The following is a 24,098-nucleotide window of genomic DNA, read 5'->3' as shown; positions in this document are numbered from 1 at the left end:
AAGGAGTTAATTCAGGCTTTGCCCATCCTGGCTGAGCTTGGTGCAGGGTGTTGGGCATCGCTGGCAACGTCGCCGTGCCCTGCCCGGTGGGTTTGCGGGGGAAGAGGGGGGTTTAGACGTGCCCACTGCAAACACGGAGGAGCTGGGACATTGCAGACGGGCTGAGAGGAGAAGGGATTTTTGAGATAGTTTAAAAAGCACCCCATTGTCTGAGTTTTTATTTACTAGCATTTATTTAGCTAACCTGCTGGGGAGCAAACAGCCTCCAGGGCTGCCACGTCTTATTGCAGCCCTTGGCAGGGACTCAGAAGGGGGATGCCGAGGAAATGATGCTGAAGGAGAGGGAGGGCTGCAGCGAGCTGGAGAGCTGCTGGGGTTTAAACCTGGGTGCGGGGGGAAGCAGAGCCTCCAGCTGTTGCGGACTAGCCCAGACAAACAGCCGTGTTTGTTTGCTCAAGTCTTCTGGTCCCTTCCAGCGCTGTGCTTCTGCCCCTCAGTTGACATTCAAGCCATTGAAAAGCAAGTATTGTACATGAATCTACAATTTTGTCCTGTCCCCTACAAAAATTGCGAAGCCAACAGCTCGGCTGGGTGCTTCTGGGTGTGGGACGGGTGATGCTCTGCCTCTCCGGATCTGCTGGTGCTTTAAGTATCCCAAAAAAGAACCCAGTGGCTGCGCAGGCAGGGCTAGCTCGTGTGCAGGGGGGTGAAATACCCGATGCCAGGGTGCGGTGGAGATCCAGACCCAAGAACAAAGTATTTAGTGGCTGTAGTGATTGCTATCGCATGGACCAGACCCTTTCCCAGGTTAGACCCTGCTCTGCTACAATGACACGTTCAGGGTCCTTAAATCTTGTGGCATAAAGATTCTCCCTTCAAAGAACAGAGCTGCTTCAGGAAGCAACGTGAGTCACTCAGCTTTTACCAAAGGTTTTTATTCAGTATGTTTTGCTAATAGCTTTTTTTATTCTACCACTTGGACTCCATCACACAGGGCTCTAACACAAAGTCTATAGACATAAACCATCGCAGGGATGCAGCTGGAGTTGCAGAAGCTCAGCTCCATCACCTGAGGCTGGAGAAGTGGTGAGCAGGAGCAGAAGCCACCGGAGGTGCAGACCCCACCTGAGCGGGGCCGATGCTGGAGCTCACCCCCTGCCCGATGCTCTTTTCGGGCTGCATTCATGAGGAATTGGCCCTTCCGCCTCTGCCAGCCAGGCCCTTCCTGCACCGCGCCGTGCTCAGCAGCGAGGGCTTAACCCCGGCACTGATGGCCGGGACCCTGGGAATGCTCCCCGGGGAGGCACGGCCGAGCGGAGCCGCCGTGCAGATCCAAGGCAGGGCGGCTCAGCCCCTTCCCGGCATGTTTACTTGGCTGGGAGCAGCGTGGGAGGAGCGGATAAATCTCTGTGCCAAGACACGAGGAGGGCGAGAGCGCTCTGACTTCCCAGCAAACCGCTCCCGTTGAAGGCGGGGATGCTCTCCGGGGCGGCGCGGTGGGATGGGGTTCGCCAGTGGTGTGGACCACCGTGGGGCTGGGATGTTGTGCCCCTGCTCCGATACGGGAGGGGTTTGGTGCTGTCTCGGAAGCACCCAAAAAAGTCCAGGGTGGAACTGCGTTGTGCTCTGAGGACTGGCCGGTGCAAAGCCAGGGGAGACACCCCTGCCACGACCCCGGCTTTAAAGCGTTAAGTCGCAAAGGCTATTTTTCCCTGTTGTTCAAACACCCCCTCCCTAGCTAGGTCTAGTTAACATACAGTACGTCTTGCAGCTAATGTTGGTCAGGAATTTATTTGAAATACATCTACATTAGAAAAACTAGATTTTCTTTTTTTCTTCAAATCACTCTAAAATATCAAAACTTATAAACTTTCCTTTGCTGCATGGAGGTTGTTCATGTGCAGGGTGTAAAATGCCCACGGCTCGGGGATATAGATCACGCCAGGGTACTTCTTCCTGAGAATTTTGTCATCCCACAGCCAAACCACCCAAACAGCAATGAGGACCAGCGTTATGATGAAGGAGTAGAAGAGAAAAAGCCCATTGCTGTCCAGGACGAGTCCTTTGCGTTTCTGGTGCATCACTAAAGCCATCATGGCAAAGAAAGTGAAAATGTAGAGGATGAAAATCTGACCCTCCGTCACAAGATACCTACAAAGCAAAAAACACCCGTTAATGCCCCCCGGGAGAAAGCACGGAGCGACGGCAGCCCCCAGCGCTTCCAGCTTTACCTGGGGTGAACGTCTCCCCCTTCTCCCTGCTCTACATCCAGACAAACGAAGCTGTGCTGCTTTCTACGGCCAGCTTTTAAGCTGTGATTTGTTTTCACGTTTCTTATCAGTAATTTAACAACTGAGCTATGGGCTTCATTAAGAGAACGGGTGAAGAAATGCATGCCCAGTATGGGATTTGAAAGGTGCTGGGCTCAGTTTGTGAATGGGATGCTTAAAGGCTGAACCAAAGCCAGACTCTGGCTCCGACCCGTGGTTGTTGTGCTCATTTAGTCCAAAAATCCTCTGCTCCCCCTGTGCCGTATCTGGCAGTGGCCAGTCCTGAACGGGCATTAGCAGGGGGAAGGAGGAATTACACTCCCTGGTTCTTAAATTGCTAGCACACGAACTGCAAAGATTCATGCTGATACATTTAAAGGAAGTGCAATGGGGTAACTGGGAACTGACCAAATCTTCCTGATGATTTTGACTATCAAAAATTAATTTACTGTATAAAAACAGTCTCAGCAGGGGGCAAAGCCACGGGCAAGAGAGAACATCATCTCTGAAGATGAATGAAAAGTTGTTTGGCTGCCATCAGGGAAACCGTTTGGGAAGATGAGGCTAATGAAAATGGGAAATAAATAAGACCTCTCTCAAAAGGCTATTTGGACCCGCAGGGCGAGCCGAGGAGGCAGCATCTGAGCATCACACAGGCGGCCTGGGCTCTGTGTAAAATCCCTGGACAACTGGTGAGAGCATCCCCACCAACAACCTGAGACCAGGCGGATGAGCTGCAGGCACCGGGTGACCACCCCAAAATCGTCGAGGAACTGTCTAACAGCACAGCGAACTGCAGCCTTTGGCGGGGGGCAGACAGCAAGTACCACGGAGGCTGGACGCTGGAGCTCCAGCAATAACAATATGACCGACAGCGTGGCTGAAGAAACCCCCCAAGCAGGGACAGGAGTGCTGATGAGTGACCCTGCAGTTGTCCCAGCTTGCAAAGGCTAAAGCGGCTGCAAGTTTCAACCGGATTGGATTTGATTTTTCCAGACCTGCAGAGCAGAAGCTGTAAGTTCTGCCCCGGGGAGTGGAGAGCCCCTGCCTGCAGGCTGCAGGGCTGCCTGCGGTACTCCCTCTTCGTCCCTCGCCCACCCAGAGCGGACAGAAGCCACTTACCAGTAGTAAAGGCTGCTGGGCCCCGTCAGAAGCAAGGCAGGCACTGGCATCCTGCTCTCCTCTTCAACAGGGGTGAAGCAGCCGGTGAAATATATAAACAGTATCAGGAAAAAAGGGATGTACCTGCAAACAGAAACAACAAACTGATCGGTGGTGTGACCCTGGAACGTGTTTAAGCCCCCCGCCAAATCCAAACCGTGCATGTAGGCACTTCCTGTGCTGAGCCTGTGAATTAATTTGGTGAAAGAGCACAAGCGGAGGCTATCCAGCCCGCTCCGGCCACACGTGCTCGGGCAGGTGAAGCAGTGGGTAACTGGGGTGCGGGGTCCTGCTCCGTGGGGTCCTGGGGTGCCAGTCAGGGCATCACCTCTCTGCCAGCGTCACAGCTCTTGCTACGAGATTACCGCTGCGTCCATGCGACAGAGGAAGGGCTAGCGGTGCCTGCTGCAGGGCTATTGTATGTCCTGGCTGCACCGAGTGCTCCTGCAGATAATGAGACTTCTGGGGCTCTCGCAGGACAAGCCCAAGTTTGCTGACTAGGTCAAACGCTGGGCTCAAGTGCTCCATCGAACAATTGCGTTTGTTACGCTCCCAGGCTCTAAGAGGCTGTTTAAGAGCATTGTGTTGTGTTAAAAGCTGAACTGCGGGAAAGCAGGACGTGGACCAGGATTTCACCAACCTAACAGAGCCCTTTTTTATTTAAAAGAACAGGATTTGCTTGCTTCACAGCACTCAAGGAAGAGCAAATAAACCGGGAAAGCCTGATGGGGGAGAGATTTCTTTCTGCGCTCAGAGAGGTCTCAGGATTATCTGGCAGCGGATAAAGGGCCAGGCAGTCCTTTCCAGGGTCTTTGGCACAGGCAGAGCAGCAGAACACAGGACATGTCTGCAGCACCGGGTGCTGCTCACGCGGGTGGGAGGGTGCCGACGGGATCTGCCGCAGCCTGCGGGCCCTACCGGCATTACCTGCCCCTGGGTCAGCAAGTGCAGCCACGCTGGATGAAGCACGCTGTCCGGCTGGAACAAGCATTTCTAGGGTCAGCTTGGGGGGACAGTGCTGAAATCGGACCCTAACTGAGCTCCCTGGACCACCATGGCCAAACGGTCTGTGTTACTGGGCGGCACTGGTCTGGCTACACGAGCAACCCTTCCCTCTCACCGGGGCGTCACTAAAGGGATGCACGATAAAGGCGGGGAGCGAGCAAAGGGCTAGAGAGACTGGGCAGAGTCGGGTTGTTTTGGGGTCAACTTCCAGAGGAGCAAAAATGTGGGTGGTGACGGCCAAGGAGTCTGCAGAGCCCTCAGACCTGCGCTGCTACTCGTCTCTTCGCCTGGGTATCCCGTGGACAGTGGCCGAGGGGCGAGAACAGATGAGCCGTTCCTCTGGCCCCCTGTCAAACAACTGCCACGTCCTAGAAACATCACCGAGACAGAGACAAAACTAGGGGGAATGGGCGATTTTCCAAGGGAGAGACCCACTGTAATCACACTGGCTATGAGAACATTATCCCCAGCCAGCTCTCATCGGCTGTGGGGGTTTTTTTTATATATTAAGCTATGATCAGATCAGATCTGCCCTTCCTTGTGTTATGTTCTGGGGCCGCTAGATAGACTGTAAATTGCTTACCACATCGAATGACCTAAATATTCATCGTAGTAGTACAGCAGCTCAAAGGAATCAATCTGCAATGCAATGAAAAGAGATTTAAAAGGGCAGAGGGAACAGGACACTATTAAATAAGAACAAGCAATTAAATTTTTTTTTTTAAGTGCTTGTATAAAACACAGCCTCTTTACCAGTGTCTCTGGCTTCAGGTTCTTGATGATGGGATTCTCTCTTACAGACAGATGGTGCTGGTAGCCACTGAAAATCAGGCGGTGGTTTACGGAGTCTCCGACCAAGTGGATGCTGGCTCCCATGACAAACATGATGATGCTGACGTAGACCATGGATCTCGGTAAGGTCTTGGGGGATCTCTCGATGAGCTAAAAACACAGAGACGTGTTGAGCAGAGAGGAGGTACCAGCAGAGACATGCGACAAGTTCTGCCCTCTCCGACTTTACGGTGCTTTGCAAAAATCATCTAAACCCACGCAGGGGCTTGCAGAAAGCTGCGGGTTGCGCTGCCGTAGCGGCTGTGAGCTGCTGCCTGCGACGGCCGGCGCCCTGCCGGGAAAACACAGAACGAACTTCCCTGATTGCAGCTGCTTTCCCTAAACACACCTCGGACACGTTTCCACCAGCCCATGTGGCTTTCAGGTTCGAGTACACACTTCATCCCTGTTTGCAACACTAAAAGCACTTTTTTTGCCCTTGTTAAACCCTTCTGCAAAGCAGCACCCTTAACATGAATCAATGCTTAGACCGAATCAGTGATCCGGTACTTCTAATACAGTACTCAAAGCAATTTCTTTACCAGATGTGATCAAAACCGCTTAATGAGAAACAAAAAGGCGGCTGCTTTCTCTAGTTCCTCCGCTGAGCGGATCTGCAAGGCTGGCTGTGCCCTCCAGTGGCAGGAGAGCCTCCAGCAGCACGCCAGCTGAGCACACGCGCTTCACTGCCCTGGCCAAGAGACACTTGCTCCTTTATAATTCTCCGCTGGATGATTTTCAAAGGACTCTTGTTGAACTGTTTGGTGGGTTTTTTTCTTTCTTCCTAATGGAATCGGACTCACCTCTCTCTCTGTTTGCTTCTAAAGAGGAAGCTGCATTTAAACCCGTATCTAGAAATATCTAATTACCAGCAAAACCGGTTGAAGCAACCTTTTGAACACCCACTTTCGTGATGAGCTCTCCCTGTACCATCTTGTGGTCCGCTTAGGTCTGGGTGGAGGCAGGCGTGCGAGGCTGGCGGGGAGCCCGGCGTTACTCGGAGCCTGCGGCGAGCTCCTGCAAGCCCGGCTGGGGATGGGGAGCAGGAGCTTCTCTCCGGAAAGGAGCTCCCCACTCAGCCTGCAAAGCGGGGAAGACCTCGAAAGACGTAAATCCCAGCTCAAGCAGTTCAGGCTTTGGAGGGGATGCCAGGCAGGCCTTGGGAACCGTGGGTCAGGGGGGACGCATCAGCCCAGCCCGAGGATCAGCTGGGGCCACCTTCGCCTCCCTGCTGCCAAATCAGCTTTGCAGCCCTTCATAAACAGTGAAAAGCTCCTTATTTGTATTTAATTTTGAGGCTTAACTTTCCCTTTCTCTGTAACTGCTGTACGAACGTCAGAGGAGTCAGAGAGGACAAGGAGAGCAAAAGGTCCAAGAAAGCTCTGGTCTGATGGAAAAGGACAGTGGGACATGTCTTTCGAGGGGACATCGGGCAAAAGAAGTGCACCCTGAGTAACAAATGGATTTTTTCTGTGGACCAACCCTTCATGCTGTGCGGGCAGGGAAGTCCAAGACAGCAAATTTTAACCTGATGAGTACCCAGCCTGCAGAAATCGGCTGTGTCAAGCTGTGACGGGTCTGACCAAGCTTCACAGCTTTCACATCCCCCAAAGGACCGGATCCTGAATATTCCTTTTTGGCCACACTAGCATTTAAAATCTCCCAGACAGACTCAGGAGAGAGAGAATCATTTGCATCTTAGGAAATAATTCAATTTCTAGCTAATGAAGGTTAAAATATATTTATAATTGCTTTCTCATACCTTCTGGCTGCTAAGTATTTAATATAAGAAGATTGCTAATGATACGACAGTCTTTAACCTCATAAATGGTTTATACGATCTAGTGGCTGGCAGCTGAAGCAAGATAAATTCAAGCTAAAGATACAATTCCAATGTTGAAGAGCACGTGTAATTAAGCTCTGAACAATTTAGAAAATCTACTATAGTTCCAGCTGTCTCATAAAGTCTTTTAAGTCGCGGACGGATGTTGTCTTAAAAATACGCTTTGGCTCAGCCAGGGAGAAGGGCTCTGACTCCTCCTGAATGCGGAGTTCCCGGGGAAGTGATTTGCTTTGTATATGCAGGAAATGGAGTTGTATTAAGATGCTCACTGCCTTGCTCTTTAAAAGGTGGCATCACAAATTCTTTCTGGAGTGGCAAACCTCTAGTGTACAGTAGGGCCAGCTCACTTGCAGGAGTTTGTGAATAACCAACAAGTTCCTAACAAACTCTCAGCCTTTACAAAACTGTATTGTTTGCCCTGTTTTTAAAACCGGTCATATTAAAAAAGATTTAACGCCTGCACCTTGAGGTTTACCTTTAGCAGAAGAAAGGGTGTGATAACATTGTAAGCCATGTGGAAATAATCTCCAGCACTCGGTTTGTTTAGAGGAAACCACTCCAAAGGTAGAATTATCTGAGGAGGGAAGGAAAAAAAGCACATCAGTATATCCTAACCACCCAGCTCGCGATTACAGCCCTGTCACTGGCTGAAAGACAGGGAGAGAGAAAATCCTTGCTTTGGACTGCCGCTGCTTGCTAATTGTCAGCTTGACTTCCCGTAGCCGTTAGTAACGAAGTCGGGCAGCTCTTCTTGCAGTAAGCATCCCTAAAAGCGCAACCTGGAAGCGGGTGCTAAACGCACAGCGTATTTACATCTCAGCCCTTCGCTCCCGCAGCGCTGCCCAAAGCCGATGCCGTGAAGCGTGGCCAAGCGAGCGAGCAAGGCATTCGGGAGTGCTGCAGCAGTGGATCTCCACTAACCCTCTGCCACGTGCAGATGCCAGCAATAAAAAATTACATTTGAGGGGAACGGCCACTTCTGCCCTGCACTGTCTGGAGAGCAGGAGTCCCAGGCTCCGGAGATACAGGCAAGGTATGGGGAAGAGCAGCAGGAAGCTCTCCAGGTTTGTTATGAAAACATAAAAGTTGTGGCATAGATGACATGGAACAATTTTCCCAGATCCATTCCCCGTGACTGGAGCAACACGCATGGTACCAGTTACTCGCACCAGTACATCGCAGCGGTCCTCGTCTCAAGGACAGCTCCTCCAGGGCATCCCTTTGGTGTAGAAAACAGCCCGTGGGCCTCCAGGGGACCACCACGGCTCTGCCCCCCCTGTCCTCCACCCTAAACAAGGTGCCTGCAAGCGAAGCAGCGGGCCTGCCTCTGCCGCACTCACCATCGCAATGGGACGCCCAAAGTCCAGCACCCAGTTCTGCAGAGTGAAGTAGAACCACAGATCAAAATGAAACGGGGAGGTCTTGAAGGTGTCTTCGTTCTTGACCGCTCCATGCCTAGAGATGACAGAATTGACAGTGTCAGCCTTAAGTCATGTAACAGGTTTCCGAAGAGGCAGGGAGAAGACTCCAGAACCTGTGCTTCCCTGGCTGCCGGCGCGTCCCTGGGCTTTGGGATCTGTGGGATAACAACGAAGTTGAGAGGCCAAAGACAGGAGGGGACAGTACAGAAAGGCAAAGTGTTGTTAATAAAAACTGGCACATCCCTGTAAGAAGGCTCTTCCTGGCCGACAAGTGAGCACAAAAGCAGGATGAAAAGCTTAAGTGTTGAATTAAGTGCAACTATTTTTAACCTTTGCATGACAAAGCAAAATTCCACTCCCACGGCACTTCTGCTGAATGCTAAAAATGCATCGGTGCCTGGTGCTACTCCAGCACGGGGATGCTCTGGACGCACCATCACCTTCATCTTCCACTCTGAAGATCCTCCTCCTCTGCCTCTGCAGAGCAAGGCCTGATCCAACCCTGCCGAAGTCTTTCCGTCAAACAACCCTCCGGCACCACCGGACCTTCACCTCCCGACGGGAGACGTGGATGAACCGCTCTCCTGTGGTGCCGAGACCAGAACGGCGTCAGCCGGATCAGCCGCGAGCTTTTGCGCTACCTGAGCCCACGGTCCAAACCCGATGGATGGAGGAGGAGGATGGTGGTACCCTGGACAAGTCGGGGTGCCCTGGATGAGCCGGGAGAGCTGCGGCTCCCTGGAAGAGGCTGTCAAACCCTGGAGCAGGGGGTAACCCAGGTAAGCCAGGATGCCCCGGACAAGGCTGCGGTGCCGCGGCCGAGCGGGGGAACCCTACACGAGGCTGGGGGACCCCGACCCTCCGGGATGCCCTGGATGGGGGGCCGGTACCCCGGGTGGGGCTGGGGGGCACAGGATGAGCTGGGGGGGCTGGATGGGGCCGGGGTACCCTGGGGCAGGATGAGCCGGGGGGACTGGATGGGCTGGGGACCGCCAGGGAGCGGGGGGGTGGGGGGGGTCCGTCCTCCTGTCCCCCCCCGCCGCCGCCGCCGCCGCCCCCGGCCCCGCCGCTCACCTGCCCGGGTAGAGGGGCCCGGCGGGCTGGGGGGAGCCCGCGGCCGCCGCCGGGAACGGCCGCCGCCGCGCCGCGCCCTGCATGTGCCCGCCCGGCCCGGCCCGGCCCGGCCCGGCTGCTCCCGGCCCGGCTGCTCCCGCCGCGGCTCCGCCCGGGCCCCGCCTCGGCGCCGCGGGACGAGCGGCGGCTGCGCGGCCCCGGGACCGCCCCGGCCGGGGGGGGAAGCGCCGGGCGGGGACAGCCCAGCCCGGCTCGGCTCGGCTCGGCTCGACCTGGCTGGGCTCAGCCCGGCGCGGCCCGGCCCGGCTCGGGTCAGCCCGGCCCAACCCGGCTCAGCCCAGCTCAGTTCAGCCCGGCCCGGAGCAGCTCGGCTCGACCCGGCCCAGCCCGGCTCAGCACAGCTCAGCCCGGCCCGGCCCAGCCCAGCCTTCCCCTCGCCGTGCTCTCCCCGTGCAAAATCCAGGCAACTTATTTTATTTGCCTTCCCTTTCCAAAGCACAAGCGGATAATCTTGGCCGGTTTTAAAATAGAGGAAAAGCAGAAAGATGATATTTAACTCCTTAATTGCTCTTTAGATGAAAAGCTCTTGGCCCTGAGGTACAGCCACGTATCTCGATACGAGTCCTCACCTGGCCAAGAAAATGAGATTCAGAGGCGGGAAAAGGCTGGCAGAGAACAACACAGAAAATACAGAGAACGACACGGAAAATACAGACTGGCCCGTGCAATCACTGCATTGTTCTAAGGCCGAGGTTTAATGGAAATAAGGTGGTGGAGCACAGCGTGGCTCTGCCACAGAGTTGGCTTATCGCCATGAGCAAATCGCTACGTGTGGTAGGTCTCGTCTCCATTACCCTGCAACGAAATAACTTGCGTTCTGCACCCGCACGGCGTAAAGCAAACGGACGTTATTATTCTGATAAGTCGGGAGACGCGGATGCCGTGCTCTGTTCCCTCTCCCCCATTTTGCCCGGATAAATGCCATCAGGTCGGGACGACTCCCGGGCCGTAAAAGTGGGAGGCAGGGAAGGATTTGCACCCCCTGGGACTTAATTTGCACCCCCTGGGACTTGTAGTTTAGGGTGTAAATCGGGAGATGCATCTGCATGTGAAACAAGCAGAGCTCCCCAAGCGGAGGTACGGCTTAAGATGTGCTGCTGGTCAGGGGAAATGGGCATTTAATGGACTAAGTGGTTTGATGCACTGAAACCCTTTGGCTTCTGACCCTGCTCCTGGGTAGTTTGAAGATTCCGACGTTGAGCACGGCGGAGCTCAGGGGCTTACACCCACTCGGGCACCCCGGGATCGGCTTTGAGCTGGGAGCTCTGCAGTAACTACACGGACGCGTTCGTGTCTGCGTCCGTGGCCGTGCACATCTATGTTGTTGGGACGGTAACTGGGGATAATCACTTGAGGCTGCACCATCGCCTTCCGCTGAGGAATCGTGGTCCAGACCACAGTGAGCTGGACACACCACGTTGAGGAGGCTCCAAGAAGCTGCAGAACAGAGACCTCGGTCTCTCTGCTCAGCGTTGCCGCCAGGAGGGACGGTGGCAGCATCGGTGCTTCCTCACGGACCCTCTCTGCCATGAGGGAACACGAGTGGCACCCGCAGCTTTTGTTGGGGGAAAAAAAAAATCCTTGAAAAGTGGAGATTGTTGAGGTAATGGAGACAGGTTCCACTTAAACTTACCATGAACCCTGCTTGTCGCGCTGCACCTTACACGCGTACGTGGCTGTTAAAAGCTGATCCTCCTTGACTGAACACCGCAGAGCTGACCGCGGCCTGACTCGCTTCCCTCTCGCCTCTCCAGGGCTCCTTTTGGCAACGCCGGCTGCGCAGCCAGGCCGCTGCTCCCATACATAATGCACAGCCCGGCCTGCACAAAACTTTCCACAAAGCAGCGGCTCCAGTTGCATGATTTTAAATTAACTATTAATACGGCTGATACCGTATCCCCTTGAAAACAATGGCACGCAACAGACAGCGGCGCAGGTCGTGTATCACGTTACTTACCGGGGCCTTTATTGGTCTCACGTAGCTGGTCTCAGCATGGGGCACCTCCTGAAGGTCTGTGGGAGATGATCCGTACAGAGGAAAGGAGAGGCGGCCAAGCAGGTGGGCTGCATTTAGCTCTCGGTTCAGCTGGCACGCGTGCAGCGAGGCTGGTAATGGCGTCCCCGAAACCAAGGACGAAGCTCCTGCGTGTGCCGAGACTGGGCACGACAGGCTTGTTGGGGTGGTCACGGCCGAGGCGATGAAAGCTGCTGGTCCCTTCTTTAAAAAAACCAACAAACTGAACCAAAGAAAACTGAACCTGACAGAAATCAACCCAACCCAGTCCAACTAAACCAGACCCAACCCAACCCAGCCCAAACCAATCCAACCAACCCAATCCAACTAAACCAGACCCAACCCAACCCAGCCCAAACCAATCCAACCAACCCAGTCCAACTAAACCAGACCCAACCTGACCCAACCCGACCCAACCCAGCCCAGCCCAGCCCAGCCCAACCCAATCCAACTAAACCAGACCCAACCCAACCCAGCCCAAACCAATCCAACCAACCCAGTCCAACTAAACCAGACCCAACCCAACCCAGCCCAAACCAATCCAACCAACCCAGTCCAACTAAACCAGACCCAACCCGACCCAACCCGACCCAACCCAACCCAACCCAGCCCAGCCCAACCCAATCCAACTAAACCAGACCCAACCCAACCCAGCCCAAGTGAAGCCAAGCCAAGCCAAGCCAAGCCAAGCCAACCGAATCGGAGCCAAGAGGGCCCGGCCCAGTGCCAGGCCACCCGAGGAGGGCAGGCGAGGCGAGGCCGTGCAGCCCCCGGCCGGACAGGGGCCATGCGGCCCCGGGGTGCCCGGGGAAAGGGAGCCGCCTCGCTCCCCGCCGCGGTCCTGTGCCGCCCGCGCCCCGGAACGTCCGTGCGCTGCCACCAGTTGCCGGGGGGAAGCGGGAGAGGGCGCGGCGCTTCCGGTTTCGCTTCCGGAGTCGGCGGCGGGGCGGAGCGGCGGCGGAGGCCCGTGCCCGCCGCGCGGCCGGCAGGGCCCTTCCGGCGACCCGTACCGGTGCCCCGCGCGCGGCGCGGCGCGGCGCGGCCCTCTGCGGCTGGCGGAGCGGCGGCGGCCCGGTCCGCGCCTCGCCGCTCTCCGGGCCCCCCCCGTAGGGCGGTGCCGGCGGCCGGGCCGCGGGTTCGCGTCCCCGCTGCGGCGCCGCGGCCGGGGCAGCTGCGCGGCGGCGGCGCCGGGGATGGGCCGCGGGCCCGGGGCGGGCGGCGGGGGCTCGCGGGGCGGGTGAGGCGGCGGCGGCGGCGGGGGGGTGGGGGTGGGGCGCTGGGGCTGCCCCGCCTCGCCGCCGGCCCGGAGGGGCCGGCCGGGCCCGGGGGGCGGCTGGCCCCGAGGGGGCCGCATGTGCCCCCCGCCGGGCACCGAGGCAGGACGGAGGAGGAGGCGGAGGGAGAGGCCGCCCCGGCGGCGGGGCAGGCCGGCGGGCCCGAGCGGGGCCGGCCCGGTCGTCGGGGCCGCAGCCGGGAGGAGGAGGAGGCGGCGATGGAGGGCCTGGCCGGGTACGTGTACAAGGCGGCGAGCGAGGGGCGAGTGCTGACCCTGGCCGCGCTGCTGCTCAACCGCTCCGAGAGTGACATCAAATACCTGCTGGGCTACGTCAGCCAGCACGGCGGGCAGCGCTCCACCCCGCTCATCATCGCCGCCCGCAACGGGCACACCAAGGTGGTCCGCCTGCTCCTCGAGCACTACCGCGTGCAGACCCAGCAGACCGGCACGGTCCGCTTCGACGGGTACGTAGAAGCCCGAGATGGGTGTCGGTACCCGCACGGCACCGGGGCTCGGGGCCCCGCCGCTCACCCGGCTGGCGTGGGGAGCGGTGCTTTACTAGCCGTAAGAATGCTTTTGCTGGCTAATATCCCCCAGCCGATGCTTTACAAGCCCCAAACACCTTTGCCTTTCCCAGATCCCCCAGCTGAAACTGGACACAGAATAGCATTCGCCGCAGCCTAGAGCGCTCCTCATCGAGCAAGTCACCTTGTGTTCTCTCCCGCTGTGCCAAAACGGCCTTTTCTGTGACATTCCTCACTGCCGCAGGTGACTGCCGGCATCGAGTCAGCGTCGGGTGGCACCTGCGCACCGGGAGCCAGGCCTTTATTTGCTCAAATTGAGGGTTTTTCAGTGTGCAGCCCAGACATCCCGAGGAACATCCCTTCCTCGCTGCAGGGAGCCGATGTGCGGGATGGCTGGGAGAGGAGCGTGACATTTTAGGACGGGGAGGGAAGGGGGTGCCAGGCCCTCAGCTGGGACCCGGCCGGGGCAGCGGCGTCGATGCTGCTGTTCGGGGAGAAGCCTGGCAGTGACTTCCCGGAGCGTGGTCCCTGGGCGGTGTGCTGCCGCAGCAGAAGGAAGGAGGGATGTTTTTAAAATCTCCCAGAGCGCTCATGAAGTTTATGCCTGTATATCAGTCGTAAATGTCAGTCTGACTAATCGTGAAGGTCGATTGGCCTTTTGAACAGCTTCAGGTTTTGCGGGTCGCTTGCGCAGAGAGGAGAGCTCACAGCAGATACTGAGCGAGAGGGATTTTAATGGGTCCCCGCCGATCTCTTTCATCTGGCTCCTACTTGACGAGCTGGAGTTACGCCTGTGCGGCTCCGCCTGGCCCAGGGAAAGACTGGCTTGGTTCTTACATGCTGAATGAAGGGGGAGGAACTGACTTCCCTGTGTGGTTTGGTTTTTTTTCTTTCTTCCTCTTCCCTTCCAGCCCTTTTTATCACGAGGAAGAACTGGTTGAGAATATGTAGGGTGAGGCGTGCCCCAAATTCAGTTAAAGGAAGGGCTGTCAGCCCCCCCCTGCTGCTGAATTTTCTCCTTTCTCATGCTGTGCCTTGATGGGATGGCGATCTGCTGGCCAGAGCCTCTGCCTGGTACAGATTAAAGGAGGTGTTGTCTGAGATACAATGGGCACAGTGAGAGTCTGGCTTGGTGAGAAGAGAGGAGGCATGTGATCCCAGCGCTGCCGTCCTTCTTCTTGAGATAAGGTGGCATAGCAGCTCCGCTTGTTTGGCCTTCGGGCTTTTGGCTTGTAAATACATACCTGTAGCGCAGCAATAAATTACCTTGTGTTCACTAACGAATCCTGACTTTCCTCCTATTTTAATATACAAGTATTTTAATTATTTACAAAATAAGGAACTTCTTACCATGAATAAAGGTGTAGACATCTCTGCATGCCGGAGCTCTTAAATGGCCTCTGAAATGTTGTCTAGAGGTGTTGGATTTACAAACAGCCACGCTATTCCTGCTGAGCTACCTGAGAGTTTCATAAAATGATAAAAATCGCTGTGAAAATTAAGTCGGTGTCTTACGATATTTTAACTTTGGGAAACGTGACTGTTTGGATATATGGAAATAAGATATTTGTCCCTCCTCTGTGATTTGGGATGCGCCTTGAGTGTGTATTAGCTGTGGCGTGAACGCCACCTGTTTCTGCGTTGAAGTGCTGCTTCAAAAATCAGGAGAACGGAAAGGACATCAGCCTTTATCTCTGTAGTCACGCGACGCGCTGGGTTTGGGAGTGAAAACAGCTTAAGAAACTGTGATGCTTTGCTAAAGTTAACTGTCCCCTCATTTACGAGTGCCAGCAAGCTGATTCACATCATGGTCTACAAGGCCATGGTGTAAAAACAGATCTCTGAAACAGTCCAGCTCAGAAGATCATCTGCTTTTTTAAATTTTATTTTATTCCTGGAGTTCCATTTGTGTAACCAGACTGCTGGTCTGGTTTACGGTGCGGTCTCTCAAACAAGAATTATCGGTGCAGCGGAAGCGGTGGCAATGTTGCAGCTCAGGGAGGGAGAACAAGTGAAGTGATAGGAAATTCTTAAGCCAGCTGTGCTGCCAGGGCCGGTGTATGGTACAGCTATACTGTTATTCAAGTCTGAGTTTGGTTTTTTTGTGTCAATATGTCAATTTTAAGTTTTCTCTCCTTCTTTAATGTGTCAGTTTCTGGCACAAGGCATCAAAGAAGCGGTAATTCTTGTAACTAATTCTTCCCAAGACCTCCGTAGGCTGAGGGCTGAAGCTTGCAGGTAGCATCTTCAAAGCAGCCTGGGAAGTACTAGTGCAAAATGTGGCTAAATCCCCTGGCTGCTTTGAAGTTTCACCTTCCAACGCTTCTTCCTTCGGGAGGTCTGTGTGCTTGATAAGTCTCTCATTCTTTTACCTTGACTATCCTGGTTAAATTCCTTCAAGTGCAAAAATAGGATGGCTATAAAATATCTTTTAATGGCTGGGTATGTACGTGCCTCTTGCATGCTGCTCGGCTGCCTGTAAAAGTTGCTTTTGAGAGAGTGTCAGTTTAACTGCTTGCTTCTGTCTTTACGTTTTTAGCTTTGTCATTGATGGAGCCACAGCTCTCTGGTGTGCAGCAGGAGCCGGCCACTTTGAAGTAGTCAAATTGCTGGTGAGTCACGGCGCCAACGTGAATCACACTACGGTGACCAATTCGACTCCCCTGAGGGCTGCGTGTTTCGATGGCAGGCTGGACATTGTGAAATACCTGGTAGAAAACAATGCCAACATCAGCATTGCCAACAAGTATGACAACACTTGCCTTATGATTGCGGCTTACAAAGGCCACACGGACGTGGTGAGGTACCTCCTCGAGCAGCATGCCGATCCCAACGCCAAAGCCCACTGCGGTGCCACGGCGTTGCACTTCGCGGCCGAAGCCGGCCACTTGGAAATAGTGAGGGAGCTGGTCAAGTGGAAGGCGGCGATGATGGTGAACGGCCATGGGATGACTCCCCTGAAAGTCGCTGCCGAGAGCTGCAAGGCCGATGTTGTAGAGCTGCTGCTTGCTCACGCCGACTGCGACAGGAGAAGCCGGATTGAAGCTCTGGAACTTCTGGGTGCCTCATTTGCAAATGACAGAGAGAACTATGATATAATGAAGACTTACCACTATTTATATTTAGCCATGCTGGAGAGGTACCGAGACAGCGAGAATATAATTGAAAAAGAAGTTCTTCCACAAATTGAAGCTTACGGAAACAGGACTGAATGCAGGACTCCTCAGGAATTAGAGTCTATTAGGCAGGACAGAGATGCCCTTCACATGGAAGGCCTCATTGTGCGAGAAAGAATTCTGGGCTCGGACAATATCGATGTTTCTCACCCCATTATTTACCGGGGGGCTGTTTATGCAGATAACATGGAGTTTGAACAGTGTATCAAGCTGTGGCTCCATGCATTGCATCTAAGGCAAAAAGGCAACAGGAACACTCATAAGGACCTCCTGAGGTTTGCTCAAGTCTTTTCTCAGATGATACACTTAAACGAGCCTGTTAAAGCCAAGGACATCGAGAGCGTTCTGAGGTGCAGCGTCTTGGAAATAGAGCAAGGCATGTCCCGGATCAAAACCACCCAAGACTCTGACATCCACACAGCCATGGACAACTACGAATGCAACATTTTTACCTTTCTCTACTTAGTCTGCATCTCTACCAAGACCCAGTGCAGTGAAGAGGATCAGTCACGAATCAACAAACAGATTTATAACCTGATTCACCTCGATCCCCGAACTCGGGATGGCTCCAGTTTGCTGCATCACGCTGTCAATTCCAGTACACCGGTTGATGACTTCCACACGAATGATGTCTGCAGCTTTCCTAACGCACTTGTCACGAAACTCTTGCTAGATTGTGGTGCTGACGTAAACGCTGTGGACAACGAAGGAAACAGTCCGCTCCACATCATTGTCCAATACCACAGGCCCATCAGTGACTTCTTGACGCTGCATTCCATCATCATTAGCCTGGTGGAGGCTGGTGCTCATACAGACATGACGAATAAGCAGAAGAAAACCCCTCTTGATAAAAGTACAACAGGGGTGTCTGAAATACTCCTTAAAACTCAAATGAAGCTGAGTCTCAAGTGCCTGGCTGCCCGAGCAGTACGGATCTATAACATCAGCTACCAAAACCAGATCCCCAGAACTCTGGAAGAGTTTGTGAAGTTTCACTAGGCTACATAAAATCTTTCGTGGTGGTGCTATCCCAGGACGACATCAATTGCAGACAGCAGAATGCATATGTATACATGGAGTTGTTTTTCTCTGTCCTTTTTTTGGGGGGTTCCTCTGGATTCAGTCTGCAGCCTCAGTTCTCATGCAGATCGTGGGGAGGGGAGAAAAAAAAAAGCCACATCGTTTTCCTGTAGTCAGATCAGATGTTTGAGATTTTGGTCATTTCTTTTGATTAAAAGAATTGCTTCATTCTCTCTTGTTTTTTGTAAACAAAATGAAAAGAATGCCAATGTAACTCGTGCAGAATGTTTTGTTTCCAATACCCGTCTCCACATAACGATTTGCAGCCAAATGCTTTAGGTAGTTATTTACAAAGGCACCTCCGAAAGCCTGTGTCACCGTGCTACCGAGGCAGTAGCTTTGCAAATTTTAAAACTTCTTGGAGTGAGGTAGGAAAGAACAATTGGAAATTATGTGGTAGTTGGTTAAAAGTGAAGTCTCGATATACAGAGCAGCCCATTGCTCTCATACCTCACCATCTTTTTATGCCTTTCAGTTAATGCTGAAGATGTTGGTAACATTTTAAAATTTTATTTTTTTTTAAAGTAAATTTTGAACAGCAGTAATCAGCAGCTACAGATGTGTGGAACGCTCTGTTAGGAAATACAGGTTTAAATTCAGCTGTGGTACGTTCATCTAATAATAGCTGAACTATCAAGCTCCTAATTTACACTACTACAGTAAGTACTGAATAACTTTTGAAAAAGGAACTTGCACATTGACTGCAATGAACCGGAGTCATGGTTTCTTTTTATGTAGCTAAGTTGCTCATATATAAAGATCATGCATGGATACCTAGAAAATTTATAGGGTATTTGTGTTTGTGTGTGTCCCAACATTTCAAAATGCTTTTAACTCGCTTTTTGTTGTTTCAACGATCAACATGCACCTTTTTGACTCAAAGTATGTAAAACTGCACTCTTGGATTCCAAATGCTGTATCTTCCTAATGGAGTAGTCTGTCGCCAAAGAGAGTCTTCCTTTGGAGCGGGATACTGCTTGAAACTGGCTTTTCCAATAAGCGTGGAGTCTGTGCCTCCCTGAATTGGACTTGAGGATTTTTCGTGATTTTTACTCCTTTCATTATGAAAATCTCTATTAAAACTGATTTTTAAAAAATTGTCCTATCATAAGATCTTTTGTGATAAGCAACTGATTGTATGATAACGCTGTTGCTTGAGAAAGTACTTCTCCTTGGTAGAAGTTGCAGATACTCCGACGGTAAAATGTCACTTGTTTTGACAGGCTACTGAAAACTCTGTTTATTTTAAATGCAGCTTTTTAACTGTCAGATGATGAAAGAATGTTCTGTAGGTTTTTTTTAAACAATCCGGGTAGAACTTTAAGGCAAGATTTGGGCACACGTTTCTATTTGTATTACAAATAAATAAACATTGAATGTGGATTTAGCTTGTAACTCTTAATTTCTGTCTAGTGCAAAGCAGGATAGCACCGCTTGGATCGCGTGGTACCATAAGCGCTGGCCGTTGTGTCTCCTTAAAGGGAAAAGCTTTAGAAAGACCGTGTCTTCTAAGCTGCAGACTTTCCTCTGCTAGAAACTAGCTCCTAAAGGGAAAAATGTGTCCGTCGTGTCTCAGGTGGGTTGGCCTACTGCATTTAAAAAACCTGACTGTTGCAGTCGAACGTCAGGCAAAATGGCAGAGCCAAATTCGGCCACCCGCGGCCTTAACGCAACAAGTGGCCGTTGTCAGACGGTTGGGAAGGTATTAGAGTTCCTGTAAATTGTTACCCTAAATGTCTTCCTCCTGCGTGCCGAGACCTGAAGTCATCAGGAAAGGTGCGGTTTTGTGTTTTGCCGAGAATTTACGGTGGCGATTTTTAGCCTGGCTGTTGGAAACGCAAAACAAAGGTTTAAGTCGCTGTGGCTCATCGCGAGAACTGGGGAATGCTTTTAGTTTCTGCTAAAGCTTTGAACCTGAAACTCAAAACAACTTGAGAACACGCATCAGATGATTATTATTTAGCTAGTAAAGTTGCTGGTAGCTGACTCAGTTAAAATTAACCAATATATGAATTGGTGTGTACGTGTTACAGAAAAAAAAGTCTTCTCTAATACTGCGCCACATGCTTCTGATGCCTTGCTGTTGCTTTTTACACTTGCAGGTTGATAATTCATGCTGTGCGTGCGGTTAAAAATGAGAGTCAGTGGTCCCTGAGTCGGTTTGACTTGAGAGGGGAGAAGAGGGCAGAGGGCTGAACCCTTTCAGCAGCTAATACTGCTTGTGTATAACAAAGCACTCTGGGCTGGAAATCGTGACAAGTTGCTCTATCATTGATTAAGACAGTATTTCCTTGCACTGTTTTGTTTTAGGTTTTTTTTCCTCAGGACCTGTTTCTGACATGAGGTAATCTTAAGTGTTGTGTTCTTGTGCAATACCTGTATAAAACCGTTCTTGGAACGAACGTGCATGCTTGAAATATCTGTAGGTGATAATAAGGTGAAGGAAGCTGCTCCTCCCACAATTCTGCTTTTTTAATAAGAAAAACATGTTACAGCAAACAATCTGGTGGAAAAGCTGCTTCTTCCTCCCTTCCTGTAGCTTTGTTCTGATCCTTCCCCACTTTTGGCTCCGTTGCAGGATGTTTGCTGAGGTTCTGCTTTGTTCATGCCGTTCCTGGGATGATTTCAATATGTGAAGACCTGAAGAGAGAGGATGCTGTTACCCAGAAGCAGCAATAAAACTTCTCGTCAGTAGATTGCAAAGCACTTTTTATAAAGAGGGGGAAGCTCTGTGCTATGGAAGCGGATGCTAAAGCCGCTCCTGTCTCAGGTGTGGTCCCTGGGCTTTGTCCCGGTTCCTGAAGAAGACGGGCTCCTGCTTGTCTGCCGCCCGGGAAGGTGGCATCGTGCATGTGCTGTTCTGCTGCCTTCGCTATGGCAGTAAAAGCTCTTGGCCAAAGGGTAGGAAAAAAACGGTGGGTGCCTGTTTCTGCACGCCTGTGGGTGCAGCAAAGTCCGTCACGGCTCTCGGCGTCCCGGGACCTTCCCTCTCCTTAGTCTGGAAATTTATTTTTCAAGCGTTAAAAGCTGAAAGAGTGCGCTCCCTCTCTTTGTGGGAGTTATTTAAAGCTCTTGGAAAAAAATCTGTATAAACCCCACCGGTGGTCCTTTCACTGGGAAAAAGGAGCTGCGTGACGTCCCCTCTGCCAGGGACGAGGCGTGTGCGTGCCCGTAGGTGGTCGTCTGTTATTTATAGAGCTGCCTCAGCGCAGAGAGCTGCGGTCGGAGAGCAGAGCGGCTTTTAAAAATACACCTTGCCGAGGCCGGCCCACGCTCAGCAGGATGCTGAGCAAACCCTCGGCCCCGCTTGCCGGCGTCTCGGTCCCTCTGTCCGGAGGGATGTGCTCGGGGAGGTGAGTTCCCAAGCAGAAGGGCAGTGCCACCGCACACGGAGGGAGCTGCAGCTGGCATTTCACGTGCTCGTCTTTGGGTCAGCTGTGCTTATACTGTGGTCCTTGGGTGGGGGCGAGAGCCCTAGCCGGTTCTGGCATCATGCAGCTGTGTGAAAATCTGTTTTTTCCACTTTTATTCCACAGGTTTCTACATCTTCTCCGTGGAGGCAACCACTGTTCAGCATTACTCCAGAGCCTCGGCATCAGCAAGCAGGGGAAAGCACTTGGCTTAGTAATGAAAACTGTTTTCTGAAAACAAGTCACTTTTATCTTTTTTCAGACGACAGGACTCAAGTTTTGTGTCTGGCAGGGATTGCACGCCAGCCCCATCCCTGCTGCTGCTGCACGGTGCCCTGTGCCAGCCCGGCGGGGGAGCGGTGGCCCCGCCGATGCGGCTCTGTGGGGACCCCCCGCCTCGAGCCTCGTCCCCCCATGTCAGTGGTGCCCGTTTGCTCCAGCCCCCCCGCCTGAGCGTGGGTTTGTGAACCAAAGTGCCTGTGCAGAGCGGCTCGACCGCTTTGCCTGCGCTGTTTTGAGTTAAATTGATAAAAGCTGTCGGTGTAAGTAGCATGAACCAAGCTCTCGGTAGCCACAAACCCTCTTGACATTTTAACCCACGAAGTGCTGATGCTTTGATGGTTCAGGTAAGGAGAAGCCCGCAGCTGGGCTCGCGTCCCACGGGGTGGGCGTCCTCCCCGGGCACCCCGAGCCCCTGCGCTGCAGAGGGAAATGGGAATTGTGTTCCTGGAGGGTTTTGTCTGAAAGGGAATGCAAGTGCGGCTTCCCTTGCCGCGAGGGTGCGGGGCGGCTGTCGCACCCCAGCCGTCCGTCCGCGGCGGAGGTACGGCCCCACGGCTTGGTGGGGGACAGGCACCGGGTACTGGGGGGCGACGGCCGCTGCTCTGGGCCCTGGGACATGCTGGGTGGGAGATACGTGTGCATGGACAGTATAGAAATATATATGTATACACACGCACACACATATATATGCCTATATGTATATACAGACATACTTTTTAAAATATACATATATACACACGTGTATATAAAAAAGTGTGCATATGTATACATATATATGTATGTATGTATATACATATATATACACATATACACATATATATATATATATATATATATACGCGCACACACACACACACACACATATCCTAGCTGATGCACAGCGTCCCCTGTAAGCACGGCTTCCCGAAGCTGGAGGCTGGAGATGCTTTTTGCTCTCAAATACACACACACTTATAGATACGTATACGCAGATACACACTCACACACAAACGCGTATATGGAAACACCCCACGCTGGTGCACCATCTTGCCTGTGAGCATGGTTTCCCAAAGCTGGAGGATATATATACACAGAGAGAGAGAGAAAACATTAAAAATATATACACACACGTGCACACATTAAAAATGTATATACACACACGTGTGTATGCCCTTATATGTGGCTCTGGAGCCGGACGGCAGCGGGAGGGCACCCACCACCACCCACGTCCCTGGGGTCACCCCGCTGAAGGATCCTGCCCAGCCCTTGCTGGCCGTCAGCTATTTTCCTTGCAGCCGGTGCTGCAGGTATCTAAAGCCTGGGGAGGGAAGGAGCGACTGGGCAGGGGGAGACAAGCGGCTGCTATTTTCATAGCACCAAGGGCTGAGATGCTTTTGGGCAAAGCCTTGAAAAGCAGTTATCTTTTGTTTTTCCTAGCAATAAAAGGTAGGAAAGACGCCGTCGGTAGTCCGCGTGCATCCTGCCTATGTGCTTTCAACAGCAGTAGGGAAAATGGGTTGAGCATGAAGAGGGAGAAAAAATAAATCTGCAAAATTGGGTCTCTTTGGGGCCGTGGGAGCGCTGGCAGTGCCGGCATTGCCCTGGACTCATGGAGCCCCAGGCACCCACCCTGGTACCTGCACCGGGATTTCGGCTCTCCAGGGTAGCCCTGCACCCCAGCCGGCCCCCCAGGGCAGCCGAGACGCCAACCAGCCAGAAACTCTGACATTAACAACTCCCATTCAAGGTGAGGATGCTAGCAATGAAAAATCAGATTTTCTTTTTGTTTTTTTTCTCCCCCATTTTACAGAATGCGTGGGGCTGATTCTGCAGCACCTCTTCCGCCAGGCTCAGAAAGGCGCTGGGGCTGCACCCCCGGCTGCTCGTCCCCCTGACAGCGTCCCTTTAAAATCAGGCTGCACAAATTTGCATCCCACCATAAATAAGGGGAGGAAAAAGTCTGAGCCCCATCCTCCTCCGCTGCGTCCCAGAGGGGTGCGAGCAGCTCCCGCTCGTGCCCAGCCGAGCCATGGAAGTGGGCTAGCACAGAAGGGGAGTAGAGGCTATTCATTTTTAAAATACTGTATTTTTAATCCTTAAAAAATACTAGGACAGTATTTAACAAACTTCATTACACATCCGGCAGACATATGCTTTCTTTTCATCCATAAAATTAATATTAGCATAAATAATTCTGTTATGCAAAAAGAAAGATTTTTGTCAAACAGCACCGACCATCCGGTTTCGCGTGACACCAAGTATGTACAATTATAATACACGTGGGGACCCTTGCTGGACACAAGCTCTTCGAAACTGCTCAGTTTGTAGAAAACACTTCAAACTGGTTTTTGATTTTTTTTTTTTAATTTTTTGATTTTTTTTTCTCCTTTGCTTAAACAGGTAAGTATTTTTAAAATAAGTATGTACAGCTGGACACTGGAGATTTGCATTAAGGTGCTTTAATTTGCTATCATTTGTATTCAGTGCATTAAGAAGAAGGCAAATTAAAATCTCCACCCAATTGCTCTGGTTAACGAATGCAACGCAGTTTGAGAGCCCTGGCCAGCAAAGCCCGGGGGTTTGCTACAGCTCAGCCACGGGAATGAGCAATCCTCTTTTTTTTTTTTTAAGGATATTATTTTTTTAAAGCTTTTTGCAGCTCCGTAGTTTGCGTCAAGTTACGGGGCACGTT

The 24,098-nt window shown here is 52.5% G+C and overlaps 4 protein-coding genes across 5 annotated transcripts in view; 1 reads left to right on the top strand and 3 right to left on the bottom strand.

Moving 5' to 3' along the window:
• Window positions 1–1,772: 1,772 nt before the first annotated feature.
• CLN6 (CLN6 transmembrane ER protein) lies at window positions 1,773–23,285 on the bottom strand. 2 transcript variants are annotated; one of them, XM_072871096.1, is made up of 8 exons: window positions 23,282–23,285; window positions 9,606–9,721; window positions 8,451–8,565; window positions 7,586–7,684; window positions 5,190–5,378; window positions 5,020–5,075; window positions 3,393–3,515; window positions 1,773–2,151 (listed from the first exon to the last, which is right to left on the bottom strand). In XM_072871096.1, exons 2-8 carry the CDS (start codon window positions 9,686–9,688, stop codon window positions 1,863–1,865), a joined length of 954 nt encoding a protein of 317 aa, XP_072727197.1. In that variant the 5' UTR covers window positions 9,689–9,721; window positions 23,282–23,285; the 3' UTR covers window positions 1,773–1,862. The 2 variants fall into 2 exon arrangements, with proteins under 2 accessions (XP_072727197.1, XP_072727196.1); XM_072871095.1 differs by lacking the exon at window positions 23,282–23,285 and having other exon boundaries at window positions 9,606–9,767.
• Window positions 10,315–13,033, bottom strand: LOC140655534 (uncharacterized). The gene is made up of 6 exons (XM_072870220.1): window positions 12,976–13,033; window positions 12,375–12,904; window positions 11,623–11,883; window positions 11,299–11,513; window positions 11,016–11,220; window positions 10,315–10,460 (listed from the first exon to the last, which is right to left on the bottom strand). The coding sequence occupies exons 1-6, from the start codon at window positions 13,031–13,033 to the stop codon at window positions 10,431–10,433; spliced, it is 1,299 nt and encodes a 432-aa protein (XP_072726321.1). The 3' UTR covers window positions 10,315–10,430.
• Window positions 12,958–19,118, top strand: FEM1B (fem-1 homolog B). The gene is made up of 2 exons (XM_072871094.1): window positions 12,958–13,419; window positions 16,019–19,118. Exons 1-2 carry the CDS (start codon window positions 13,172–13,174, stop codon window positions 17,652–17,654), a joined length of 1,884 nt encoding a protein of 627 aa, XP_072727195.1. The 5' UTR covers window positions 12,958–13,171; the 3' UTR covers window positions 17,655–19,118.
• ITGA11 (integrin subunit alpha 11) overlaps window positions 20,231–24,098 on the bottom strand; it is a 52,024-nt gene continuing 48,156 nt past the window's right edge. The window contains exon 30 of the mRNA XM_072871093.1: window positions 20,231–20,375. Coding sequence (XP_072727194.1) covers window positions 20,361–20,375 — 15 coding nt within the window. The 3' untranslated portion in view covers window positions 20,231–20,360. The remainder of the gene's footprint in view (window positions 20,376–24,098) is intronic.

The sequence above is a fragment of the Ciconia boyciana genome, chromosome 8 (genome assembly GCF_034638445.1).
Source record: "Ciconia boyciana chromosome 8, ASM3463844v1, whole genome shotgun sequence".
Classification (NCBI taxonomy): Eukaryota; Metazoa; Chordata; class Aves; order Ciconiiformes; family Ciconiidae; genus Ciconia; species Ciconia boyciana.
The sequence above is the reverse complement of the archived record's forward strand: the minus strand, read 5'-3'. Positions and strand labels throughout refer to the sequence as shown.

Excerpts from the sequence above, each read along its gene's own strand:
- CLN6 (XM_072871096.1), bottom strand. The coding sequence starts at position 9,688 with ATGCAGGGCGCGGCGCGGCGGCGGCCGTTCCCGGCGGCGGCCGCGGGC. Across the intron at positions 8,566-9,605 it reads GGGCCCCTCTACCCGGGCAG|GCATGGAGCGGTCAAGAACG; the intron begins GTGAGCGGCGGG and ends TGTCATCTCTAG. Across the intron at positions 5,076-5,189 it reads ACCTGAAGCCAGAGACACTG|ATTGATTCCTTTGAGCTGCT; the intron begins GTAAAGAGGCTG and ends ATTGCATTGCAG.
- LOC140655534 (XM_072870220.1), bottom strand. The coding sequence starts at position 13,033 with ATGCGGCCCCCTCGGGGCCAGCCGCCCCCCGGGCCCGGCCGGCCCCTC. Across the intron at positions 12,905-12,975 it reads CCGGCCCCTCCGGGCCGGCG|CCCCCGCCGCCCGCCCCGGG; the intron begins GCGAGGCGGGGC and ends CCGCCCCGCGAG. Across the intron at positions 11,221-11,298 it reads CGCGACAAGCAGGGTTCATG|CTGCGGGTGCCACTCGTGTT; the intron begins GTAAGTTTAAGT and ends CCCCAACAAAAG.
- FEM1B (XM_072871094.1), top strand. The coding sequence starts at position 13,172 with ATGGAGGGCCTGGCCGGGTACGTGTACAAGGCGGCGAGCGAGGGGCGA. Across the intron at positions 13,420-16,018 it reads GGCACGGTCCGCTTCGACGG|CTTTGTCATTGATGGAGCCA; the intron begins GTACGTAGAAGC and ends TTACGTTTTTAG.